General features: G+C 35.1%; 1 protein-coding gene across 8 annotated transcripts in view; it reads right to left on the reverse strand.

Moving 5' to 3' along the window:
- The window catches only part of LOC150094955 (MAGUK scaffold protein DLG1-like), a 377,157-nt gene that overhangs the window by 251,412 nt on the left and 97,883 nt on the right, over positions 1-27,862 (reverse strand). For all 8 annotated transcript variants that reach the window (XM_090411306.1, XM_090411313.1, XM_090411309.1 and 5 more), the window contains exon 2: positions 18,249-18,284. In XM_090411306.1, the coding sequence (XP_090267432.1) occupies positions 18,249-18,284 (36 nt within the window). The remainder of the gene's footprint in view (positions 1-18,248; positions 18,285-27,862) is intronic.

Here is a 27,862-nt window from a genome sequence, read left to right on the forward strand (position 1 = left end):
AAATACTTTAAAATAAAAAAGTAGGGAAAACAATTGCACGAAATATGATCAGCAAAATGCTATATAATAACGACATAAATTTTGGCGGTAAATTTGGAACAGAGTGTACATGTCAATAGTGTAGTATGCCATTAAAAAATAACTTGGTAAAATGTTTTAAATGGGCAACTAAATTATTTCATTCTGGTGAGTGATTTTTTAAAATAGTTAGCCATAAAAATGTATAGATAGAAAATTTTTAAAATCTGTAACATTTATTTCTAAGATGTAGACAGGCGCACTAATCGAATTTGGGTATAGAAAAAAAAAAGACTCATTAATCGAGGGATTGCTGTACTTCCATTCTCTTAGCATCCATTAAAACTGTAAAGTCATGACGGTAATCCAATATTAGTCTAACCTGTGACTTCTATATTTCGTCAGAACTTTCTTCCTTGTACGAATGAATCTTCTTTTAATTAAAACCCACAATCTGCTGAACTTTCCTGAATTTAAATTCCCTATCAACCAAACCATCTCCACATCATTGTATTCATGAACTCTTTCTAAAGATTGTCCATTTAGCACACGCGTCGCATTTATTAAATACTATTTTATTATCAAATCGCACATATAGTACTTGCATTTGTTCATTTTAAACTTGAGAGCACCTCTCCTGTCTACTCTTTTAATCCTCCGATATCTTGTAAAGATCTTCATCCAACTTCCGGTGATGAGCAAAGAGGGAAATGTACTCTTCAATGTCTGACCTAAATCATTTATGAATGTACTGTATTAAACAATAAGAAATTTAACGCTAAGACCTGGGGTAACAGCTTCTTTCATACCCCTAGTGATCATCAATAACTATTTGGCACATTTTAATAACCAGACTTTACTGACTATCAAAAACAGTCCTTGATCTCATCATTTAAAAAAAAATGAAAAGCTGTCTGTCGTAAAATGATCTTCCCTTAATGTAAAACTATGACGTACGCTACTGAAGTGATCCATGTAAGGATGTCCTGGATAATTCTTCATTTTCTTACACTTTATAACAGGACTTACTGCTTATAATTTCATACAAATGAATCATCCTTACGAAATGGAGTAACCTTCACAAATTTACCGTCAGAAGGTATCAATTCCCGATCTCAGCAATTCAATGAAGATAATCAAAAGTGGATTTAACCTGACATTTGCTTACCATCATTAAAGGACATGTACCACCCTTATCCGCAACCTTATCAAACACCAAATAATTTAAACCATCAAAAGCTTGCCTCTCAACTTGAATTTCCTATTCTAGCTGATTAACGTTCACATATATAATCACAAAATACTTATTATATGCTCAAAGCTTTCTTGCAATTACCTCCGATGCTTTCCAAGTATCATCTCTGCCAGTTACGCTTAATTCCTCGTTCGAGTTCAAATAATCTCCATCAAATAGGGATTTTAAGTAATTAATATGGTCCACTACTTATTCCTCCGATGTGATAACTTATCATATAATGAAGGCATTCCAACAATTTAATACGCGTTGTATCAGATGTTTCACTCTTCCAGTAACTTTATATCCCATATTAAAATCCCTCATTAATAAACTTTTCCTTATCTCTATAAATAAAAAAGACCTCAACCATAATATTATAATTTTCTGTAACACGCTACCGCTCTCAAATTTACAGAAATCCATCCACTCTTATCTTATACCATACTGCCTCGAACAGAATAATGTTATACTCCATCTCGTCGTCTAAATCTTCCCTATAATCAATAATACGCCCCCTTCTCATACTCTTTCCCGATCTGTATCCTTTAACATAATTATTCCTATGAGCTTCAATATCACGGACCAAATTAAGCTACAGAAGTACTCACAACATGCGCTTAATTTCTCTTAATAATTTAAATCACCTGAGTTTATTCTTACTTCATACATTGGTATAAGAACGTGACACTTGAATGTCGACATCCTCTTCGGTTAATGCGAACACGCCTTCTAACATTACTAAGAATACCCTTCAATCCTACTTCCAGTCATTTGATATATATTTCCTTTCGTTTCGTTTCTAAATCTTAAAAACGTTTTTATAGACTGTATGGCCTAATTCAGTCTGACAGACCCACCAATATTTTAGATGGTTACCAGTGCCACGAAACCATTTTCGATTATTAATCAAATGATCCCATAAATTAATAAAGACCACATTCATGTACAGCGCGTAGTCTAGTTAGAATCCAATTAGGTAAGAGTACATTGACCACAAATTCTTAAATGTTTAACTCGGGCATTATATTAATGAAATTAACCTTCTAAATAACTCAGATTTAAATCCTTCAATTTTCAATAGCAAAACGTCTCAGGATTTCTGTCATTTTTCTTACAGACAGCTATATTATAAGCAACGATACTCGACTAACGCGATCTAATCTACATGAAACCTCTGTTTACCACAGAATTGCAAGAATTCGATACCAGCACTTTGAACGAAATATGTATTTCACACAGTTTCAAGCAAAGTATCATCATATTAAAATATCTGAAATTTACATTCTCAAACGTAAAAATAATTTCAACCAAGTAACTGCAATCTAAATGTAGCCAATTTCCTGTATCTAAGCTACTTAGCTATTTTTTCTTACATATGAACAGCTTAAGTAAACTAAGTAAAAAAGTTGGCAAACAGTCGCTCGAAATTCATTAAATGATGCGACCGGCGATAGATATGAGGCATTTAACTTTTTCTTTTTTCACTGCTCCTCCTCCATCCATTTCAGGTCCGATTTCGCCAAATACTACTTAGATATTCCGTAAAAAGCGATGATATTCCGAAATATCAATATTTTAAATTCAGAAACCTATGCTGCTTCTTATATTTGACATTAAACAAAGAAAGCAGAGCTACTTTTGATAATGAAGAGCCCGCTTTTTTAATACAACTATATTACAGACTAATATAATGGGATTATATTAAATAAGGAAAGGATGATGTAGTACTTGGGCTCTATTACCAAAAATAGCTTTGTTTTCTTTAAGATCGAAATCAGTTATAAATTATGCGGCCTGTCAGTGTCTACCGAATAAGTGTCAAACACCCCCGTCCCATCCCAACAACGAACTTCTCTAGAAATTAAGCGGATAAGTTGCCAGAAACTAGCCGTTTGGCTTTTCATTTTAATTAACGAACTTCTCTATTTTGGTACAGCTAGTTGAAATTCCCAGAGGACATTAAGTAACATAAGAAACGAATATTCTAAATTTGATCGAAATCAGTTGAATGATACAAGCCTTGGGCTGCTGAGAGATTTGGCCCAGTTAGTCTAAAATGAACTTGAGGGTGTAGTGTTGGGGGAAGAGTTGCTTTCTCTGCAGACACCTCCGAGGGTTGCATTTTTCAACCGATTTCGATCGTTGCGTAATGTCGGGGAATTTCAATCCAGCTGAATTGAAATAAAGAAAAGCTCGGGGGGAGGGTTGTCAGACAGACAGACAGACAGATTCCATAACTTAAATGCTTTCGATCTATTTTGAATACCATCGTTTTTTACGTTGTTTAAAATTCCCTGATAATTTGACAAAATCGGATCCGGGAGAACTTGAAATGTCTCAGATACTTGTTAGACGTCCTATCTTTCAAATAAATTTCAACCAACTATTCTGGTCAAAATCGGTAACGATGCAAGATTTTTTTTTTTTGCGGGGAGGGGGGGGGAATTTTTCCGATATTTCAACTTGCTCTAGTTCTTTTATTAATTGCATTTCACGTTTCAAATTTCGCGGACTGATTCCTATTGAATACCACCACTGTAGGGAAAAAAAAAAAAGAAAAGAAAAGAAAAGAAAATGCATAATATTCAACTACGTATGAGATCCCCCCCACACCAAAAAAAATGATAAACCACCTTACGATCTAAAACAGTGAAGGTCTCTCTTATGTATATTTCTTCTACTCGCAAATGGAAACACCACTGCGACAATGAGTATTATGATAGACAAAATACTGTATTTGATTTGTTAGCTGTATGTAAAAAAGTATTATTTTTCCAAAAAATAAGGGGGGGAAAGGAAGTTTCACAAAGGAAAATAGCAAATATGCAGCTTAGCCCAATTTAAAAATCCAAGTCTATAGCAGCACTGCCAATCTAGGTATTTATTTTAACAGATAAACAACGAGAAATTTCTGAAGTTTCTCGCTGGAATACTTTGGAATAAACCACTGATAAATCAAACACGCCTATGCTACTCCAATAAGTAAGATAGTGACGATACGAAAACCACAGCTGGAAAAGGCTTTTATCCCAAGCTAAGTCAAAATTTCTACTCCACAGCTTAACAGGTGACGCCGCTAAGACTCACTATTCTGCTCAAAATGATACAAATCAAAACTGATCAATATCAATTTAATAAATTTATACATAAACAATCCTTAAACCGAGTAAGGACTAATTTTGCATGCCAGTTAATTTTATTCATTTCTCGCTACCCTACTCTCATGAAACTTCTCTTGTTAACGATAACTTAAAATACTAGCTATCTTTTTAAAAACTCATTAGTTTATGAGGTATGCATATTGCTGAGCTCGTAAACTGATATTGCAAAGAACAAATCATTTTAATACCAGTCCTGAAAGTGAGTTTTGATATTATAAAAATAGATATATGACGAAAAGTGTAACACTCCCACAATCTATACTCAACAGCTAACATTTCACAGCCCTCTGAACTCGTCCCAAGGGTTCCCCCCCCCCATTTTCTCGAAATCCAAACCACTAAATCTTCTGTATAACAATCCAGGTGTATATATATTTAAAGCTCTACACTTCTCTAACTACTTATATTTGTCAATGTTAGTCTCACGAAAAGCTTTTTTTTTTTTTTATGCAATCAACCACCGCAAAACCGAAACATGCTTAAGCATGATGTTCTCACTACTTTTGTAATATGTTCTTTCAACTCCTTAATTCATCATTATCTCAAGATCCCTTGTCACCACTACCTCCTTACATCACAGCACTGTGACTGCGATACTCTATATTTATCTATGCTGATCTATATGCTTCATGTCATCCTCAAGTGTCACTATATTAGCATTATCCTTTATACTTTTTGCGAAACTTTGTGTCATCAGTAAATATTTTCATATCTTCCCACAAGCCAATTATTATTATCAACAGTAAGTAAACAGTGGTGATCGTTCTCCATGCGCCTTTTGATATTTCCTAGACACCCAGTACCCTATCCGATTATTCAGCTTGCTTTTTTGTTATCTCGCTTATATGTATACCAATCTGCCATACAGCCATCTTTCAAAGCCACTGCATTGTCACAATTTATATGCTAATCTACAGTATAGCAATCTGCCAAATAGCTTGCAAAATCCAGAAATATCACAGTACATGCTTTCTCCTCTCTCTCTCACACCAAACTAGAACCCAATTTTACAAACCCACATTCACCTCATAAGAATTTCTTCATCTGTCCAATTCTGTACTACTCCTAACGGAAATCGCTAAAAACCTTTGCTACAATTTCAGAAATGGAAACAGGTCTGTAATTTGATCTGTTTTGCTTTCGTCCTTATGCAATGCAACGGTCTTGTCCTCTTTTCGCTTTTTTAAATCTTTCCAAACGTAAGGATCTTATTAAACAACGAAGTCATGGGCACTGTTAATTCCTTAGCACATGAAGCGGCAATATGTCATCCAGTTCAACCGCTTATTCGCAAGATAATTGTAAACTCCACCAGTTCATTCATCGTTGAGGTTAAATAGCTTTCTGTTATATATCTCAACAAAATAATCAAACAGTTCTGATTTGGTACTATAACTCTGCCAATAAAGCAGTTTTTCAAACTCATAATAGTCGCGTATAGCTTTTGGGGCACGACCTCATCGGCGTACTACTGTTTTCGGGGGAGGGGAGGAAGACAATATGGAACATCAGGTCTACAGAAAAACTGTTAATTGGATTAATATAGTTTATTAAAAATGGCAGAGATATCGGGTTGCATATTACAAGTTTAATATGCAGATATAGTTCACGATCAATAAGACAGTTTTGCTTTTTCGTTTTAATATTAACAAGTGTACAGAAACCGAACTCACGCGGTTAAGAAATGCGGAAGCTACCTCAATGTTTTGTCCGACTGTGATTCATATTCACATCGGACAAAACATTTAAGTTATTTCTGATTCACATTCAGAAATTCATCTGAAGCCAGCTGCAGGAGTTTTTCTCATGAATCTGACAAGTTATGTGGCATTGTTTAAAGATTGACAGAGAAAATGTTTCTTATTAACCTACGAAGACTATTTTGCAAGCTTTGCAACACATCTAAGCTGATTTCGTAAGCACGTAATTTAACTCATGAAGTAATAGAAAGGAAGAAAACTCACCACGATTAAGATATAACACACACGGCTCCAATTTTTTTTAATGTTGCTCATATGATGAAAGAAGCGGGTGACATGAGTCCGTCGGTGCAGCACCATGGCCAGAATAGGAAGGTGAACATGAATGTGTGAACATATTTTTAGAATTAATTGCCATTTGGCTCTCTCTCTCTCTCTGTGCTTAATTTATCTAATATTTAATTTATATATATATATATATATACATACATACACACACACACACACACTAGTGGAAGTGAAGGAAGCCATAAAGAGGAGAGGATGAAGAATGAAAAATCGATAGGCCCTGACAGTATCCCAGTGGAGGCATGGAAGACACTGGGGGAAGTGGGAATTGACCTGCTGTGGGACCTGTTAATAAACGTTTGTCAACAGAAAATATACCCGAGGTATGGAGGGAAAGTACTCTTATCTCCATCTACAAGGGTAAAGGGATGCACAAGACTAAGAATTAAACAGAGGAATAAAGTTTATGTCCCACACAATGAAAATCCTAGAAAGGGTTCTTGATGGTAGATTGAGGAAGGAGGTGGAAATTGCAAAGGAGCAATTTGGCTTCATGCCTGGTCGATCGACGACAGATGATGGAAAAGTTTCGAGAGAAGCAACGGGAGCTACATCTGATATTTATTGATCTGGAGAAAGCATATGATAGAGTGCAAAGGCAAGAAGTCTGGAGGTGTCTGAGGGAGAAGGAGGTACTAGAGAAATATGTCAGGTTGGTGTAGGAGATGTACAGAAATGTGAAGATGAGAGTTCCGACCTGCCTGGGAGAGAAGAAAGTTTTCAAGCGTCACCATTAAGTCCGTTCCTGTTTAACATTGTGGCATGACATCGTGCTGTGTGGAGAATCAAGAGAAGAAGTGGCAGCTAAACTGGAAAGTTGGAGGAAAGTACTGGAAGAGAGGTATGAAAATGAGCAGAAGTAAGACAGAGTATATGTGTTGCAAAGTGGATGGCAGCCAGGAGACAGATCTGGAGCTGGAAGGGAATGTCATCAGGAAGGTCAGTGACTTTAGATTTCAACAGTGAAAAAGAGGATGCAGAGGCTAAGAAGGAAGTGGGATGCAGGATACAAGCAGGATGGAGGAACTAGAGAGAGAGAGATGGCTGGAGATATAGGATGCGATAAGAGGGTGCCGATCAATCTAAAAGGCAAAATCTACAGGAGAGTAGTGAGACCAGCTATGACGTATGCTATGGAAACTGTGGCCCTGAGGAAAAATAACATCAGCAGGATGGAGGTAACGGAGATGAAAATGGATCTCATCTCCGCTTTCACCGTTCCGTAAGGGGAAGGGTGAAAAGTTACGAAATTAGGAGCAAAAATATAGGAGGCAAGGTTGAGATGGTCTGGCCATGTGATGAGGAGGAAGGACGAGTATGTGGGAAGAAAGGTCATGCAGATGGATGTGCAGGGGAGGAGGAAGCACGGGCGGCCTAAGAAGAGATGGAGGGAAATGGTGGAGGAGGACTTAGGGATGAAGAACTGGGATGTGGTTACAGCCCAAGAAGAGGATGTGGAGGAGACTCACTACAAACAGCGACCCTACTTAAGTGCGACAAACTGCAGAAGAAGAAGATTGCCTATTTAGATGTTTTGAAATTTTCAATAATATATTTGGCCTGCCAGTCTGCACTTTATAAAACCATGTAATTTCCTATTCGCTACTTTTATTTTTTGCACTATTTCTTGCTTGATTTCTCTATTCATCCACTTCACATTCTACTCTATCCGTTCCTATCTAGGTACATAGCATGTTACTGCCATCATCAAATATATCTCAAGCGCATTATATATCTCTCACCATTAGATCCTCTTTCCACAGCATTCTCTCAAGTTGTTTTCAAAGTTTTCATACTCTCCTGCACTACTATGCTAGATGTGTGAGAATTAGTGAGAATCATATGGTCCCAGCAATCAGATAGCTGGGACCATATGATTCTCACCAATCACTGATAAAGTTGACACCTGTCTATATTAGCATAATCTCCGACGCTATTGCTAAATACCTGAAATACTCGCTATTTTATTGAAGTGTTTGTGAGAGTAATTTCTGAAGATCTTCCGAAATTCTTTCTTTACTCTTTCTTATAAGTTATTTCCATCCCTGCGTGTGAAGTACTCGTACCACAAGTATTACTTCTCGAGTACGTAACATTACTACACACGCAGAAGAAAATTACAGCTTCAACTTCTTCGTACTGGATATTAGCGAGTGTATTTAAATAATATACCCGCATATAAACGAACATTTAATTAAGGCATTAAACACAGCGGGGATATGTCAATTACAGATACCTTGACAACCTTTGCCAATACACAGTGCACGCCACGGTACTCAGTAAAGCGCATGCAACACACATACACACACAGAGTTGCGAAGTTATCGATTGACAAATAAGCGAAAATATGGCCTAATACAGACAGATCAAACTGCAGCTGCGCGCGACTGAAGTTCATCTTTAGTTTAAATCATTAAAATATCTCCCTTTTCTTCGTGTATGTAAATAAATAAAATAAAAAAAAAACAGAATGCACATTATAAACTTCCATGAAGGGAAGTAGAGGAACTTTGCAGATAAAAAGTCATTCTATAGAAAAAGTTACCCAATTGAATAAAATCAGATCATTACCGCGTAAGCATTTTACTTCTGTGCCTGCGACAAATATTACCTGCACTCCTCTCCCTCCACCACCATTATAATCGGAGGCAGTGAGGCATTCATAAATTCGTACCAAAAGATCGATAATAGTACTTTCCCATGAGGCTAGAAATGTGGAATTTTCTCTCGTGAATGATGGAAGCTAGACATCATAAAGTGTCAAAAATAACTAGATAGCATCGAATGAATACAATCTTCATGGAGAAGAACTAAGATAGCACACAAAAGCGGAAGTCTACCTTTCCAGCTCCAGTGGTAATGATGTCGGCAACCTCTTTAAAGTATTTATTTTCTTCAAGGCCCAGAAGGGAAATTTGGGTGTCAGCACTTGAATGATAAATATTGTAATATAACTTTCGCATTTAGCGGTTAAATATATCTTAGTAAATACTAGTTCCGGTTACTCAACTTATATCACGTTCCCAGTAGTTTTTCATAATATAATACATTGATTCTGACGCTTTCTGTTGCTAATGGCAACGGAAATCTGTTGGGTACAATAGTTACAATTCCATGGATGGGGGGCGGGGTGATCAAATGCTTCATTTCGTAGATTTGTTAACAATATTTATTATTAACGAGCTGCAAAATACACATTAAAGCAATACCTCCTGGGCTATAGTAATTCCTTACTAGTTCGGACAAACAAAGTTAAATTTATTTTTAATTTTCCTAAGATGAAATGGGGGTAGAAATGAAGGACTCGTTACGTACTGCGAAGAATTAAGCAATTTGTTTATTTTGCTTTGTACTAATATCTAACTGAAATTATTACAGTACTATATACAATACCAATATGCTATTAAATGGTAATAACATTTACTGCAACTGCGAATGTTAAGTCGGTACACTGGTTGTCATTTGCTAATCTTTGAACTTTTTTTGAAGGGGGGGGGGGGGATCGCTGACCAAGAGTTCCCTTAGGAAAAATACAACTCTCTGATATAGGGCTTACTAATGGTACTGAACAGAGGGTTTTTGCTCTCTTACAGTTTCTGCTGGTCTCTGATGCGAAACAATAGTTCGAAACAGCTGTCAGGCTAGCGAAAACAAAAAAAAAAAAAAAAAAGCATCAATGAGAGGCGAATATACGGACTACTGGACAGAGCCTATGTTTTAAGTAGTGAAATGCCGAGAGTTGTATTCCCAAATTCTTTGGGATATTCTTGAAACTTTCTAAGTTCTACATATTCGGCTATGAAAAATGATGGATCTACGAGTATAATATCTATTTCTATTAATTTACGTAGCTGAAATGAAGCTTTTAGGCCCTTTTCAATAATTACCAATTTTCAATTCTCCTGTGGTAAGAGAATAGAAAATCAATCTGCTAGTGAGGATGTGACTATCGAACATTAATCTGGCTGCACAGAATGAACGAATGAAAAGATAAAAACTGAATGAGGAGTCGAAATAACACGCTGTAATTCACAACCATCTCATTACAGAATGAGATTGTCGTGAATGTAATTATGAAGCAGTTCTGGAGACAAAAAATTATTTCATGTCAACTTTAATTAATCAAAAACCCTGTTACAATTTGCGTCAAGCAACTCAATAGGTAAACAAACTGCACTCACCGCCCGTCATGATGGATTGAGCAACCATATCAAACATAGTTTAAGCGGCGACAAAATCACCATGAACTTCCTTTCGTCTTCTTTCACTATGAATCCCAGGTGTAAGACTACCCCGTCCATCTTTCCCTCTCACTCTTCTTTCCCTTTATAAGTCTATTATTTTTTTAACCATTTGTTATCGTACATTCTTTCTATATGATTTCCCCCCATTATTTGCTTTTTGGATTAAAAAAAACGAAAAGGAAAATGTTACCATTTGTTATCGTACATTCTTTCTATATGATTTCCCCCCATTATTTGCTTTTTTGGATAAAAAAAAAAAACGAAAAGGAAAATGGAACACTCATGCAGAAAAAAAAACTTTTACAATTTTCTCTGATGTGTGATTTTCATTTATTTTATTTTATTTTATTTTTATTGTTATACCCTTAATTTTTTCATCTCAATAGTTTTTCATTTGCCTATTTTTATGAAGTTTCTGCTGCAACATGTTAGTATTGATAACAAATTGACACCAGTATTGTCAAACTGTTACCTTAATAGATCCTTATTTTTGTTTCTTTTACTCAGGTTCTTTTTCTCCAGAGAAAGCTTTTAAAACATCCTAATATTTCAATACCATTTATTGTTTATATTTTTACTATTTGTTCATTCTGTGCGACACCGTAGTTAGTTATATATCCCTAAATATTTTATCTTTCTTACTTGTTCGATTATTTTCCCTTTGATTTCTAATTAACATCTTATAAATTCTCCAGCAAACGTCATAACTGTAGTTTTTATTTTCTTCTCCCTTGGATATTTTCAGATATTTCTTTTCTTTGTAGTAAAATTTTATTGTAGCAACTTAATAATTCTTTGTGCATCATTTTCTGCTAGTAAACTTACATCGTCAGCATATCCAGTTATTTTATTTATTTATTTTTTTTTTTCAATTTTAATTTGGAATCCATACTTTTCCACTTTGATTTTATCCGGTTCTTCTATGTTAAATAAGAGCCATCTCTAATTGCACTGATTATTTTAATTTCTTCACTGTGTCCTTGTTCTGTGTTCATTATAGAATTATCTATGTATATATTTGTTAATTAGGTCTGACATTTGTAGTCTTATCGAATGCTTTAGTTAAAATAAAAACGCGCGCAAAGAGCTTTATTGTATTCTAATATTCTCTATTATTTACTTTCATATAAATATTGAATATATTACTACAATAAAGAGCCAAGAGGCTATTTTTTTCGGCGACGTAAATTAAGTTAAGGGGATAATAAATCCCTCATTATTTCAAAGCCCAATAAGAAACTCGAAGATCGAAATCTAATAGTTTCATGCCGAAGAACTTCCGGCGAGTCCAAGCGTAAGTCAACACCTGGTAGTACAACACTAGGGCAACTCGGAGCAAAGGTGGAGCAAGTTTCGATCACTGTCCTTAATATTTTCTCATAATGTAAAACGCAGCTCCTAGGAGATGTATTACTGTTTTACATTATGAGGGAAGGTCATTACCCAGACCAGTTTCGACCTTTATTGAGGTCTCATCAGTGAGTAGGTAGACCTGGATAATACCAAGGTTTAAGTGAGCCGAACTAACATACTTTACTATACAAATTGCCAGAAAGGTGTACCCATATATTATTATATTGAAACGGCATGAAACTTTTAGATTTCGATCTTCGAGTTTCTTATTCGGCTTTGAAATAATGAGGGATTTATTATCCCCTTAACTTAATTTATTGAATATATTGTTGATCTTCCTTGTATATAATAATTCATCATATGATTGGTTCATATGATGAACCAATATACTATAACTATAAATACTACTAATAATAAAATAACTAATAACTATAAATACTATAACTTCCTTGATATATATGATTACTTAAGCAAAGCTTTCTTAAAAACAGCCGAAAAAATACCACAAATGTCTATCATGGTGACAACCTATTTCGCTCGTTCTTACTGTGATAGACATTTGTAGTATTTTTTCGATGGACGGATTTCCACGGATGTCTCTCCCCACTTCTGCCATACAACGAAACATTTCTTTTGCATTTTGTCCTATAAAAATCCCTTTAGTTCAATTTTTTTACTACTCCCCCCCCCCCCAAGTCAGTTAACCAAATTCTATAGCCTACAAACCTTTAAATCTGTTCTCAGTAAGCATTCAATAGACCCATTAATATTTTGTTACCGAGCTCGGCACCACTTTCACATCCCAACCAAACCCAGCTTATCAAATATGAGCACAACAGCCCACATGTGGCCATTAACAATTTACAGGGGCTAGACTTCCTCATCCTGAGTCCCAAGTGTGCTCTTCAACATCCAAGCGAGCCTCAAGATAATGGATAAATACATGTTGGCTTTACAGAGAATTTTTTCTATCCAACTGTTTCACAGTCCTACTCAACTCTTCTGAAATATTAATTACACCATAAAAATAGTCTCTCACCGGACATGTTTTAACATCCGTGTAATGGGACCATCTCACTCTCCATTTCTTCGAGTTCCAATTGAAAGCACATCATCAAACCACCATTAATTTCTTCGCACATTCCTGTAATATACATTTTGCAATCGTCAAATCCCTCTGCCATGACAATATATCTAGGACCAGACGTCTTATACTTACTTACCTCCAATCTTAAAATTTTCTTTCCTCGGCCTACAAATCATCACTTTCGTCTGCTTGGAATACGCAAACAAAATGATTAGAAATAGTTCAATTATGTCCCGAGTTCATTCCTTCTCTGTCATCATAGAACAAAAAACTACCTGCCTGGGATTTGGACCGCTTCTTTGTTCCGTTTAACTCATTTTTTCGGACATTGTAATTTCACTTGAAGTTACAGTTACTAATGCGCTGCGCAGCGCAGCTGCAACATCAGAACAAGTTTATTTTGTAAAATGAAGAGAATTTAGAAAATATTTTAAAAGAAATAATGGAACTAAACATCTGTTAACACAAGCAGTCGCTTGGGCTGCGTGGGCGGAAGTCGGCTCTAATTCAGCACAGTACCTAGGATTTCGAACTTTATTTAAACTCATATAGTTTAATTCCCACTGTAAGAGCAATCCCACATCATGGAAAATTAGCAAAACATCTGAATAAAACGTAAATCGTCGGTAGATCACGATACCGTACTCTGCCGGAGGAATACGGCTGATTCAAAATAACAAAAAGGCAATATTGATAGACGCAATTTGACGCAGTTACGAAGACGGAATTAGTTATTTTTTTTCCTGCAAAAATAATTAGCAGTGCTAGCTAAAATATATTTACGTCACTGCAGGAAATGAACAAAAGCATAAAAAATTCAGCGATATTGCATTTTTTTTTCAAAAACAACCAGAAACTAACATTTACTATCGTTGTATTGATAACGCAGAGAAAAACATTCTTAAAAGCGAATATCTTCTATAGGCTGTAATCGTTAGTATTGTATTTCTCCATGACATTTTAAAGAACTCCGCCTCGCTAAAGGGATGCTTTTTGAATAGTTTCCCCATCAGTCGATTCGATTCTGCTTCCACATGTCACTACATTATTATTATTTTTTAAACTTGCCTCTTGAGAGGTTTTCGAATATCAGTAATATAAAAATTTTCAGCATACAAAATATTTTGGATTTAAATTGGTAACCGTATTATCAAAAACAGCAGGATTCATAAAGTGTTAAGACAAGAAAATGAAATGTTTAATTTTCTTGTCTGACACAACGAAAATTGCTTTTATACAACTTAATGAGTAGCATTTGACATTTCTAACAATTCAACGTATAATGTTCATCTCCAGTTTAATACGGAAATTTTATTATTATGACTGAAGAAATAGTACAATTGATACTATAATACAATATTATATTATTAATTCCGTAATACTTGGGAATAGTGATGCCCAAGTATTACAGCAATACAAGTGATTATAAAAGATAATACTACATATATTATAAATATAATACAAATTACTGTTCAAGTGTTAATAAAGAAACTGATTAAATAAAGAAATGGCAAGAATAAAGAATAGAAAAAAGGAAATAGACTAGAAAGGAAGTGTACGATGTATATGTAACCAAGGGCCATACTGATTACTAGAAAAATAGAAATGTAGGCGACAGTCACTGACTAATACTGATTGAAATTAACTTCCGGTAGGATAATAATTATTCTTTCCGCCTTGGCAGGTAAACCGGGAAACATTCATTTTAATAATTCTGGCATACATGCCAAAAATGGTTCGCCGTAACTGCTTTAGTGTGTCCTCAAAAGTTATTACAGATTTGTTGAAATGAAAAGAATGAGACGCGAATTAAGGTTTTAGTATCTGTGGGAACAATTGCTTGATAAGTTTCTCATAGTTGTGACAAGTTCACAATGATTTCGGTAGACAGGACGGTTAAAAAGTTTCACGAGTTTGTAGGAAGTTCAGTTTTTGTACCATCTTGGAAGCACATGAAAGCGATGTTCACTCTGTCCTTCATGAAGGTTAAACTAGTCAACTGTTAAGATTACTACAAGTCAAGTTCAGCAGATTGTAGGATTAATTAAACGAGAGCATTCATTTTGTAAGTGAAAGGAAATAATGATACCGCGATACAAATTCTTTAGCCAGGCCAACATTGGATTATAGATCCCAGCTTTACTCACCAAGGTATTTTAAATAGATGTGAAGAAAATCGATGGTATCCAGAGAAGATTAAATGTGTAAAGGGATTGCATTATGAGAGTTATGAAAACAGGTTAGTCATCGAAATCTGATGAATTTATCTAACAGGAGGGGAGAGATATTCAAGTCCAGTTTATAAGTTAGTTAATTCAGACCATATATAAGAAAGACAGGAGAGTTGGGTGGATTTAGCTAAACCAGACTAAAGCAGTGCTTCCCAAACTTATGGATGCCAAGGCCCCCTTTGGAAAAATTTAAATATTTCACGGCCCCCATCGAAAAAAAATCGTAATATAAACATTATTATAATATTTATTGTATTTATATTTAATACAATTTATATTCAAGATTTTGCGTTTTGTAATTTTTTTGTGTTTCTTATCAATACCTTTGAAATGAAACTTATATGAAGAAGCATATATTTACTAATATTCATTAATCGCCGAAATACGCAAGAAGCAAAATTTGTAAACCAACACCAATGTGTGATTTTTTCCATTAAAATATAAAAAAAAAAAAAGAATAAAAAAGAAATAATAAAAATTAAGTACGTTTCTTTTAAGATTAAAAAAAATCTATTTAGCCGTAAAACATTTTACATTTGTTTTCATTATTTCACAACCCCCCCCCCCCCCCTCAACAAAACGTACGGCCCCCAAGGAGGCCGCGGCCCACAGTTTGGGAAGCGCTGTAATAGAGAACACAAAAATAATGTAAGAGAGAGAGAGAGAACAAATATACGAAGTTCGTTGTAGAAAATATGTGATAGGACTTTCATCAACGAGTTATAAAAGCGGTGAATTTATGCAACTTGAAGAGGAAAAAAAATTCAGTTTTTATGGCTGGACGGTGGGTTAATTAAAATTTATGTATAATGATTATTCTACTTGGAGATATTCGAGCTACACAGGAGATACGCTTTGTTCTGCAGAAATTACATGCGATTTAATGGGGGGGGGGTAAAATCAAACAGAAAACTCAAGAAGGTTGGATTTTAATTTTTTTGCACATGAATATATATATATATATATATTTTAAAAAATTTCTCTGCTTTTATAGTTCTTGTAAGTCCTAAAAACTGAATGGTGCCTTACAGAATCCGAATCATCATGTAATAAAATTAGTTTTTCCTCCCCTCCCCTATTGCTAATCTACATGGTATAAACATGCAATTTGGTGATCAAATTTAAGGCGGTTGATGTTTTCTCATTCGACTTAGAAATATAAATGTAAAAGACCACTCCGATGGAATAAGGAGATAATTAAAAGAGGTATATGAAATGCGAATGCTGTAGCCAGAGTAGGTTTGGAAAGGTATGAAATAGACTCTGTAATCTCATCCAAAATGGGATAGTTGGAACGACACCGATTAATGAATTAAGTTCACAGTTGTATTTAAAAATATTCAATTTCTACCAATCAAGCAACTGAACGAAAGGATGCAGTCTACAGCAAGACTTCTTTACCAGACTTTAAAGTTGAGTGCTCGTGTGTAACGTCGACTGGGTGGAGCATTTGATTAATGAATATCCCGTAAACTTCTTGGACCTTGCAAAATTTATTATATCACTATTTTTGTGTAGCTCAAGGCAGTGTCGCATATCCTTTCTCGAGGGCATTTGATTAATGTCACCAACCCAAGGTACATATCCACAGTGAGTCCTTCCACCTTAATATCCCTTTCACAAGATCCATAAATCACTTTCAAACACAAGTGGATATTTTTGTTACTAGCATAGTATCAAGGTTCTTATATAGATGCATCATTCACTATTGTGTGTGTGTGTGTGTGTGTGTGTGTCGTGTGTGTGTGTGTGTGTGTGTGTGTGTGTGTGTGTGCAAGGTAGGTCAGGTGTTTAGAAATGGAATCAAGGCAACTAGGACCATGCAGAGTCAGTTTGCATGTTCTCAGTCCTATCTTGAAAGAAATAAGTCCTACCTTGAAAGAAATAATTCCAAATGAAATCCATGTAGTTACATGGATTTCATTTGGAATTATTATTTTTATTATTATTAGTTAAATGTTTATTGCATAAGCGTTTTAGTAAATATTAGCAGATATCATTTCCTTTACTATAAGTGCCCCCTGTATTTTTACAGTACGTATTAACACAAAAAAGGTACTAAACTGTCTCTGTTTTCTGAAATAGCAATAAACGGATGAAAAAAAAAAAAAAAAAAAAAAACAAAAAAAAAAAAAAAACAGTTCCTTGTTGTTGTTGTTCTCGCTTAAGTACGCAAACGAATCCAAAACGAAAACCTACAGTTCTACAAGCCAACTTTAATATTACAAACATTTATAACAACTGGCTATGAAAGTGATTTCGACCATTATTTATAATGAATGATTTGTTCTAAAAGCTTATATATTTTATCGAACAGTTGTGGTCCTATGAACAACTAATATTTTACGCAGAGTTTATCAGACTACACATTTCACATTCATGTGGTGTTCGATTAAAGTAAATCCATCTTCCCAAACAAGGGAATATAGATGTACAAATATTTAAATGTCGCAATAAAAACTGGCACTACTATGTAATCGTTTGTTTCACTAGTATGAGATCATGTTTGTATTCAAAATTAGAGCTATGACCCTAAAAAAGACACGGTTTTAAATGTTGACACCAGTGAACCTGAATAATCCAATGGCACAGACGATTTCTTTCGTACGAGAACGGAAACATAATTACTACGCGTAAGATGAAGCCACGGTTACTATGGAAACAGAGGCATGACATCACATCCGTTTTGGAGAAAGCAAACAAAATTATTATACACATAACAATATGTGCAGGAGGAAGCCCTTTCGAAACAATTATACACTAAGGTTAATTAATGAAACAAAACTATCTCAAAATAATACCTCGTGCACACATTTAACGGCAGTCGAAATCAGTAAGTCGATTAAAATCTAAACATGAGTTTTCTTACCTGATCGCTGTCTTGAGCCTGCCAACTGTCTGTACTCTAAGAAAAAAAGAAAAACATTAAATATGTTTAAGAGAGGCAAAAAAAGAAAGGGATGTGTAATAATACTCACTTCACCCATTACTTAATATTTACGACCATAAATAAACATATAAAAGCGGTCATATTATTATTATTACAATTGTTTAGAGCATGCAATCGAGGAATACAAATAAAAAGGCATCCGAAAATATCAAAAATCAACCCCAATCCTAAAATACAAAACGATACTAAAATTACAAACAAAAACCTTTCATAACTTTTGCATTTACTGACAATATTTGTAAAACATTTTCAGAGGCTTTAAAGGTTTTAATTCATTTTACATGTCTGTGGTTACCTAAATAATTATATTTTACCTTCCACTTTTAAAAACTGATTTTTCAGCAGAGACGGATACGAAGCTATACAATCGAGATCCTTAAAACATGATTGAAAATCATATTCCGTCTTCTAAAAAAAAAAAAAGCGTTTGAGGATATTGTAGTAGTCCAAATGCTTAAATACGGAAACGGAGAGACTATTTGTAAATTTTCAGCAAAATATAACACGAGCTCGTCCAGTTAGAAAACACCTTTACTGACACTCTGTATCAGTGATGCTGTCTGCTTATAGTTGCGGATAAGTTTATGGAAAGTGTAGCGACCATGTGAAAGGTGGAAACTAAAATAAGACTGATTATAAGTAACGACAGAAGAAGCGACGACACTCAATAAAATAATCTGCCAGAGACCTCCAAAAGAGATAGGCACACGTCGAGGGAACAATAACTCATACGCACGACCTCGAACTTCTCACAGGTCTATAACAGAAAAATCTAACTCTCATCCCTTTCTTGACAGCATTCATTCATTGGATGCTCTTTCCCCACTCTCCATAAAATGAAAAATTCCACCCACTGGTATTCTGCACATCTCATTCAGAAGTTTGTTAGTCTCTATCATATCATCCCCTGTTTCTCCTGTTTGCTGTTCAAAAATTCTCAATCTGTTCTCATAATCTACATTCCACAGTCATCATCTTTATCACTCTCCTTTGCATCCTCTCCACTGTATGTACATTAGTTCGGAAACTAGGTGTGGGCACAGCAGTCCAAGTGAGGTCGTATCAAAGCTTTGTAAAGAGACAAAATAACCTTCTTATCCTTATCAATATTCGTTTCAGCAATGCAATTATCTTCTGAGATGTATTTGCAATCACACCAAAATGCATACATTTACTAACATTAGACTGGTGGTCATTTTCACATGCCCACATTTCCAGACTATTTAAATCATTCTGCAAATCCTTCCTATTTTCATTAATGAAAAGACTGAATAACAAGGAATAATCATTGGGTACATCGCTGGTCAGTCACTGACCCCCCCCCCCCAATTTCACCGCTTTTTAATGTCAGTCGGCCACCATCATCAAGCTAATAGTTAATAATCCAAATCACACATCACCCAACTTATGTAACAGCTTTGTATCTTTGTCAAAAGCCTTTCCATTCTCCTTGTCTAACCCAACCATAACATTACATATTTATAAAATGTGAGCAAGTTACTCAATTATGACCTTCCCTTGGTAAACCAAGGGAGGATCGTAATTCACAAATGCCGTCTATGGCAAAGTATAGAGTTCTTACCAATTTTTCCAAATCTTTACTACCTCTCCAGAGATACTGACAGGTCGATAGTCAGACATTCGTCTTTGCATGGGATATCATACATTATTTCCACTCCTGTAGGATCTTCCGTGCTGAGACTCAAATAATACAGCCAGGTCAAAAGGCATAGCCAGTTCAGCTGAACTGGCTGTGCCTTTAGAGTCCGCGTTTATATTCAACCAGTCCCTATTGCCGAATGCTCTTTAGTTTATGCATCAACTCTAGTACCTCCTCATACACTTTAACTTCTTCATACATTGTAGAAGTAGCATTGAGCTCCATGTTACATTCAACACGATGATAGTTCTCAGCAAAATGGGCGCTCATTAGCTGAACAATCTCTTCTGCATCTGCCACCCGCATACCATCTGTATTACTTAGCACAGAATCCGTAGAATACTTGCAATTCTTCTAGCCTTCACCTTACAAATGTTCATGTCATCCTTTATGTACACGGTATTCCTTCCACGTCTTTTTTCTTAATCTCTTGTTTAATAAGAATACACATCCATTTCACTCCTACATCATTCTTCGAACTTTAGAGACATATTCTGATATCGCATCGTTGATGTATTTTTTTAAAGATGGTACTTTCCAAGCACAATTAAGCTATAAGCGGAGGAAATTAGATCTTTTTAACTTTCTGTTGAAACAATCTAAGCTCAAGGCTCTGTGAAAAGCGATACGTAGTTGGCAACGTCGTTGCCAACTATGTAGCGCGGAATTCTTGTTGGTGAAAAACTGTACCAAATATGGCGTGATCAAGGAAGTATGTTTAGCCACATAGTTCTGTGCAAGATGGACACATCGGATATTCACAGATTCAAACAAAATAGATACACACACAAATCACAAAGTGACTCGTGATTCCATTTTTCGTGACTATTCAGTAATTCTGGGCAAATGGAAAGCTGAAATGCAATTCAATCAGACAGGTTAAGCCAATCAACAGGTGTGGGTTGGAATCTCACTGTAGCAGAATCTTGTGAATATCTTTAGGCGGCAGTTGACGTTCAACTCTCGAAGTGAAACCATATCTTGCGACCTCATTTCAGAGGTCGAAAATGGCCTTTTCAGGCCATTTTCGACCTCTGAAAGAAGGAACAGAGAAAGGTATGATGAGCAAAATTCCTGGATCATGTAATACTTGGCCCATCCACAACACTAGTGCGCTATAAAAAATTTGACGAGGGGAAAAAAAGTTCTTAGGCAATAGATAAGTATTAGTCAGTCTGCTGTAGACAGAGTGGAAAGTGTATCCCTTCTCCACGCAACAGCTGCGGGTATTTGTGAATGTGTTTAGGTAGTAGAAGAATTTAATCACTTGGTGCAAGACTACAATCTTACTTATTTGAGACGAGCTGTGTGGCTTCAAAAAAGTTCTCTAGAGCAAGATTTCTGGATGGTCAAATTCCTGCCTACCCGGAAACTTTCATGGATGAATTCATATTAAATATTCATCGTCTAGTGTAGGCTAATATCAAAGCTGAAATGGAAAGTCAACAAGGAAAATATTATATCGTTTTGACGATAATTAATTATTTAACCGTATCGTCAAGTTTGCGAATACAAAACTATCTGCTAAAATTATACTAATTTCAATCAATGCAAAGCAAGTGTCTGACGGAACATAGTCCGTGAACTACTTCATGACTACTACATTTTATTAGGGAAAAACTTCGGGTACAAAATAAACGCTAAAAGTTCGCTTTCAGTTAAGATACAATAACGGAAACAAAAGATTAAACAAAGCAGTTCTAATTACATTCTTTTAATTATGCAGTTAATCCAACATTTCTATAACTGCATGTTATATTACTATTGTAAAAGTTGCCAATGCATTATTTCACTCAGAAGGTCAGTCAGATTATTCAATATTCCAGCCTGTAAAACATTTATAACACAGAGGGGGAGGTAGAGAAAGTAGCGAGGAAAGATGACGGAAACCGAATGTCTAGAAAATAGCATTCGTTTGTAATAAAAAAACTAATGGTTTCCATTAGTAGAGTGCACTGCTTTTAGCCTTTACGATAATCCTAAAATAAGGTATGGTTTAGCAGGCCCTGCTAATGGAAACATCGATACCAGTAGTTTATCAGTAAGCCAGAATTATATCCGGAGAATAGGGGTGGTACAAAAGAATGCTGTTTGATAATCCTTGGAACTTTTCTTTTTCACATTTTTTTCCATACCAAGACAGGAAAGCCTAAACTAAAGACAATTTCAAAGATGATCTGGTATGACTGAGAAGCAAATGCAAATAGGTGTAATAAAAATAATCCAAAACGTTTGCATCTGTTGTTAGCCACGTTACACTGAGTAAATAAGAGTCATCAATTAATATCACAGAAGACGTAATTAAAAAAAATTCTTACCAGTTCTTTGCATTTCTGGGATCCTCACAAATCGATAATTCCAGCCGATATTATGGATTTTTTTTTTTAAATAGAATACTCTTTCGATTTAGGCAGTATGTATAAAAATAATCCACATATAGCTGAACAACTAGAAAAAGACATTATGGCTATTGTGGAGAGTATTCCTGAAAGAATTAGCAGCAGTTGTTGAAATATTTAAGCAGTTCAAGTAGCAGTTTCAAAACTGCATGAATAAGTAAAATATTTTCACAAGAAAAAAAAAAATAAATAAATAACGGAGCACTGCAGTCATGTGTGTCCTAATATGAAGTGGGAGTTTTGACGAATAACAAGTTATTTTATGTTATCTGTCAAAACATTTTCCTTCCATATCCGCAACCTTCCCTAACAGAACTGCTTTTTTATTTTTTTTCTCCTTCAATTATTCGCCTACTTGTATTACGTCCATAACCGCCAAAGAACATTCTGTCGTTTGTTCTCTATAAAACATTCTTGATGTCTTCGGGAGTATTTGGTCTCTTCCATGTTGATCATTTCAATTAATCGAGTCACCCGCTGTTCTTTCTTCTTAATGAGCCAGCTTTCACACCACGTGACACTGGAGAAACATGCTTTGGCAATATTAACAAAATATCTTTCGTAATTTTCTATGAAGTTTAACATAACCCCGTTTCCTCACGCTGCCCTTATTTTAATTTCATCTTCACACTGACCATCATCATCTTATTCTGGATTCCAGTAAATCATAATCACTCATCTCTCTATTTTAGTGATATAATTAAGGCCAACTTTTTTTCTTTTGCTTTTCTCTCTTAACAATCTGCTCTAGATCTTGTCTAGTTTCTTCCTCATGGGAAACTAGGAAATCTTCTTTTATGTTGTTGAAAGTAAAAGTTAGCAATAAAGAAATTGTTCTCTACACAAAACTTTTTTCCGCTTCATACCTCAATCATAAACTAAAATTTCTAGTTGTGCCTGGCTCTTCTTTTTCTCCTACTTTTCTATTCCAATCTCCCATTTTCAGTAGATAATCTGCCTTATCAAAACAATACACTTCTTGTTGTAATCTACCTTGAAATTCTTCCAGCTCTTCTTCACTTGGATTTGTAGTCGGTGCATGAGTATGATATTCACCGGATACGTCTTTCTCCTGATTGGATTATTCTGTCTGACACCGAATTGTATCCTAAAATGCATTTTTCATACTCTCATCTACCCATGCAGCTTTTGGATAGATTATTTTTCAAGCAGTATTCTAACACCAATCACGGGGCAATAGGTTACAAAGCAGTCTTGATAGCACGACTTCAGTTTGATAAGTTGCTAAATATAGCATAAAATTAAGCCGCAATGACGAATCTGACTTACCCATTTGATGAGCATGTTACGAGTGTGCAGAACTTCAAATGTAACAAGAGGAATTGAGACTATTGATCTTATCTCTTCCATTAAGGGAAAAAAAAAAAAAAGAAGAGCGGAAATACTAACTATAACTGAATAACGAAACACAATTCAAGAGGAGGAGGGAAGGAAGAGATATCAGAAAACAAACATTAGAACAATGGAACATTACAAACATTCAAAAGGAAAAAAATCCAAATGGATGCAACACATGAATAGTGAAAACAGTTCGGTGACCTTTCTGCTAATGAATCGCTCCCGGAAAGTGATACAGTAAAGAAGATCGTGAATTTGTGTTTTCATTGCAAAAAAAAAAAAAAAAAGTTATACATGTGACCAGATTCATTCTATCAGTTGAGATAACTGGATACACGAGGAGTTTGTTGTTCTGACAGTTAGCAATGTAAACAACTCTAAATTATTCGACCCTTCAAATCTTTCAGTAAACAGCTTCGATTCGCTACACAATGATGCTAACCTGAGTCTGTGTATTGCCTAATTGCTTGACGTGTATATGTAATAGTTGTTCGAATTATTTGTGAACAAGTATGAAAGCTTATCAGTGTAATTTTTCTTGTTTGAGCTACCGCGGTCCTCTTCCATAAGAATACAATGTCCTGCCTGAATCAACAGAGGGAGATAGCACATGGTTTTACTATAAGATCTCTGATCACTCAACGAAAAATCTGACGAATATAAATAATACGGCATATTTTTTTGTCTTAAATGACTTCGCATTTCTGTCATACTGGTGAAATGTCAACTCTTGCATTTTCTTCAAACCGCTTATGATTTATCATTTTCCTTAACACGGGCATGAATTTTAAAGATACTGTTTCTTGACTTGAGTGATTTTAAGCCTATTCATATAAAGCAGCCATCGGAGGATGACTTCATGATCAACGAGCCTTGGACTGCTTTAAACTATTCCCTCAGCATTTTCAGGAGTAATACTATCAGTGCCTGAGTATTTAAATTTAGTGTACCTTATGGCGTTAATTGAAATATTAATACCAAGAAAATTTTATTTTTTGATAATGTTTTTCATAGAACAATGCTTGCAAATACTTGCTGTCCCAACATAAAAATATTCTAAAATTTATCCCATAAAATCCCAACGATGAAAGTTGGTAGTTCGAATAAGAACGATATCATCTAAGATCGCAGGTGTGCTCGGTATCTTATGTCATAAATAGGAATGGCAAGAGGTGTGGGGGGAGAGTTTGAAATTGGCCAGAGTATTAAGTACATATGTTCTTCTGTCCACTTTACCTATTTTGTGGTATTAAAAGTTCGAGTTTTCGGGAAGATGGGAACGAAGAACATAGTCTTTTTCAGAAACTTCGATCTCAAACTGAATAAAACATTACTGACAATAAATAAATATACTGTGACTTCAATTACAGTATTTTTTTACGAAGTTGTTCGAAGAACTTTAATTAGTCAAGAAAATCCATTAGGTAGGCTACACTGAACATGCTCGTCACAAGAGCAAATTGGTTAAAAAAGTACCATCGCCAAATCAGAAGTGTTATTATTGATTTCATGTAGATTGCGATATGATTTACGGATAGCAGTTCAAGAAAAAAAAAAGTTTCCATAAAAGGAAACTTTTTTTTTTTTTTAGGAAATAACAGTGCTACATATTCACATTGTTTCGGTTGAGCGAAACAATGTGAATATGTTTCGCTCAACCGAAAAACAAAAGAAAAGCAGGGATCGTTTGCGTGTGTGATCACCCCATCTCTCGCGAACCCCCCACCCTCCCCACAATCTATCATCCGTTGTTTAGTTAGGAAACACACATACACAATGAGATAAATGAAATCAATTTCACGTGATTTTTTTTTTTTTTTGCGTTTATTATTTGGGTTGTCATAATCTCCGAGCGCAAAAATATCAGTTCCAGTGCATGCATATACCAACGATAACAAGTCATGTGAATAATGGAACATTTAAAGCATTAAGGAATGCTGGCACGGAAGTCCAACAAATAACTCGATTATGTGGTTCACACTGGAGTACAGGATACCAACGACTTTCATGAGGAAGTAATCTTCTATACAATCTTGAATTCTGATTATTTTAACACATACGTGGCACACAGAAATATTCCCCTGAAATGTGCTGTTTCCTACTGAGGAAAAGCGAGTACTGGCAGGCTTTATTACCGGGCTCGCTTGGTAACTATGCATAATGATAGCGTCTATTCACGTTAGTAGAATAAAAGATTCACATCAAGTCGAGCATCAATTTAATTCACGTTTAGAAAGTGATGAAGAGAACAGAGCCAAGGCAAACGAATATACATTATGGTAATGTCCGCAAGGCAAATACCAAGTTGCAAAGCCTAAAATGAATGACGCTTAAAGAATCTATTCAAAACGATGCACAGTAAATGAATGTTTTTAAGTCACAATTTTCTAACGGCATAAAAGCATACGACGAAGTAGAAAGAAAAGCTTTTCAAAAGAATTACTACCTACCTAAACAGCGATTTAAAAATAAAAATAAAAAATACTTTCGTGTTGCTTAGTTTTTTTCAAAAGAAGTAAATAGTTTGCCAGCCGTAAAAAAATTATTTGTTTAGTAGAGTCATTTCGATTAACAATCAAATTTCAACTGCGCTTTTTTAAACGAGATTTTATGCACTTCAAAGCAATCGCCGGGATTTGAAAGGAACGAAATGTTAAAAGTAATATTTCTTTCTGCAACGATGTTCTTTGCATCATTTGTCTGTAAACATTATCCGACCCTTACACATCACATTGAAATGAATTAAAAAAGGATTTAGTTTCACTGATTACCGTTTCCATTCGGAATAGTCACTGTTCTGAATACACAGCTTGCAGTTCTTAATAAGTGAAATCACTCTAATATGCAAGTGAATATTTCTTGGCTAATTCAGGGATATATAACAATACAAGGCAGACAACCAGAATAAATATATTCTTTAAAACAGGTATTTAGGGGACTTCTTCAAAATATAATAGCAAGGCTTTGGTTTAATGGGAAAATTCGTAAGTGAAAGAAGACTCAACTATGGGTGTTTCCTGTTGATGTGGAAAGATATGTTACTAAGGTCACTGTTAAGCGAGTGTTAACTGGGAAGCAGTAGGATAAATGCTTAAAGTGAAAGAAAACAGACAAATTTTAGAGCAATTCCACTTTCCGTTGAAAAATATGAATTCCATTTACTCCACGAAAAATGCAGTACTGAAAGCAAGTAAGTTATAATTTGACGGAAGTTTCCACGTCCCCTGATCCCCCTTTTCCTAAACCCTTTCCACCCTCTCATTTACTCTTCCCCTAAACTTCTCAGCATTTAGCCCTCGGGTTGTATTAATGTCAAAACAATGGCACCTCGCGAAAATATAATTCAAAATTCCTCCCCAGTCACACTTATTAAGTGCCACCCTGAAAGAGCGATCTGCAAATCTGTCGCCTAAAAGATGGAATCGAAGGCCAGGCAACAATAATTAGCACTTTACCAGTGAGCTACGGACAATTAGCGTGTTTCATACAGTAGTATGATTCTTTACGCGTTACAGAAACAACCAGAACCTATTGTTGCCGTCTAAATACATTTGAATGAGTCGCAGCCGGCTCATCCATCAAAATTATATTTATATATATATATATATATATATATAATTTTTTTTTTTTAGGGGGAGGATCTTTCGTTGGCTTTACTAACACAACAAATATTCATTGCTTATGATCGTTTATTCCTATTTAGTTGTTACAAGATTTTTTATTTGCATTTTTGTATTTACTGAAAAAAAAAAAGCCGGAAGACGATGTTTACAACAGGCTGCATGAAGAATTCTTCATGTTCAGGAAAACAATGAACAAGAAACAGAATCAGTGACTCAATCCTTACATTAGATGAAAAAGTCACGAAATGAAACGCACTTCAAGTTTGATATTTCTCGTTCTCCACAGAATTAGGAATACATAGGGTGGTCGATAAGTCATTGAACATGCTGTAGAAAGAATCCATTATAAAATATTACTGGAATCACGTTAATTTAAAGGTCTTTAAATTTTAATTTAAAGACATCGTAAATTAACGTAAGTGATTCTGGAAATATTATTTTAAGAATTCTTCCTCTAACGTCTCGATTTTTTTAGAACAATGCGGTAGAAAG

The sequence above is a fragment of the Typopeltis vanoorti genome, chromosome 21, assembly GCF_054136105.1.
Source record: "Typopeltis vanoorti isolate ZY-2024b chromosome 21, IOZ_Tvanoo_1.0, whole genome shotgun sequence".
Lineage (NCBI taxonomy): Eukaryota > Metazoa > Arthropoda > Arachnida > Uropygi > Thelyphonidae > Typopeltis > Typopeltis vanoorti.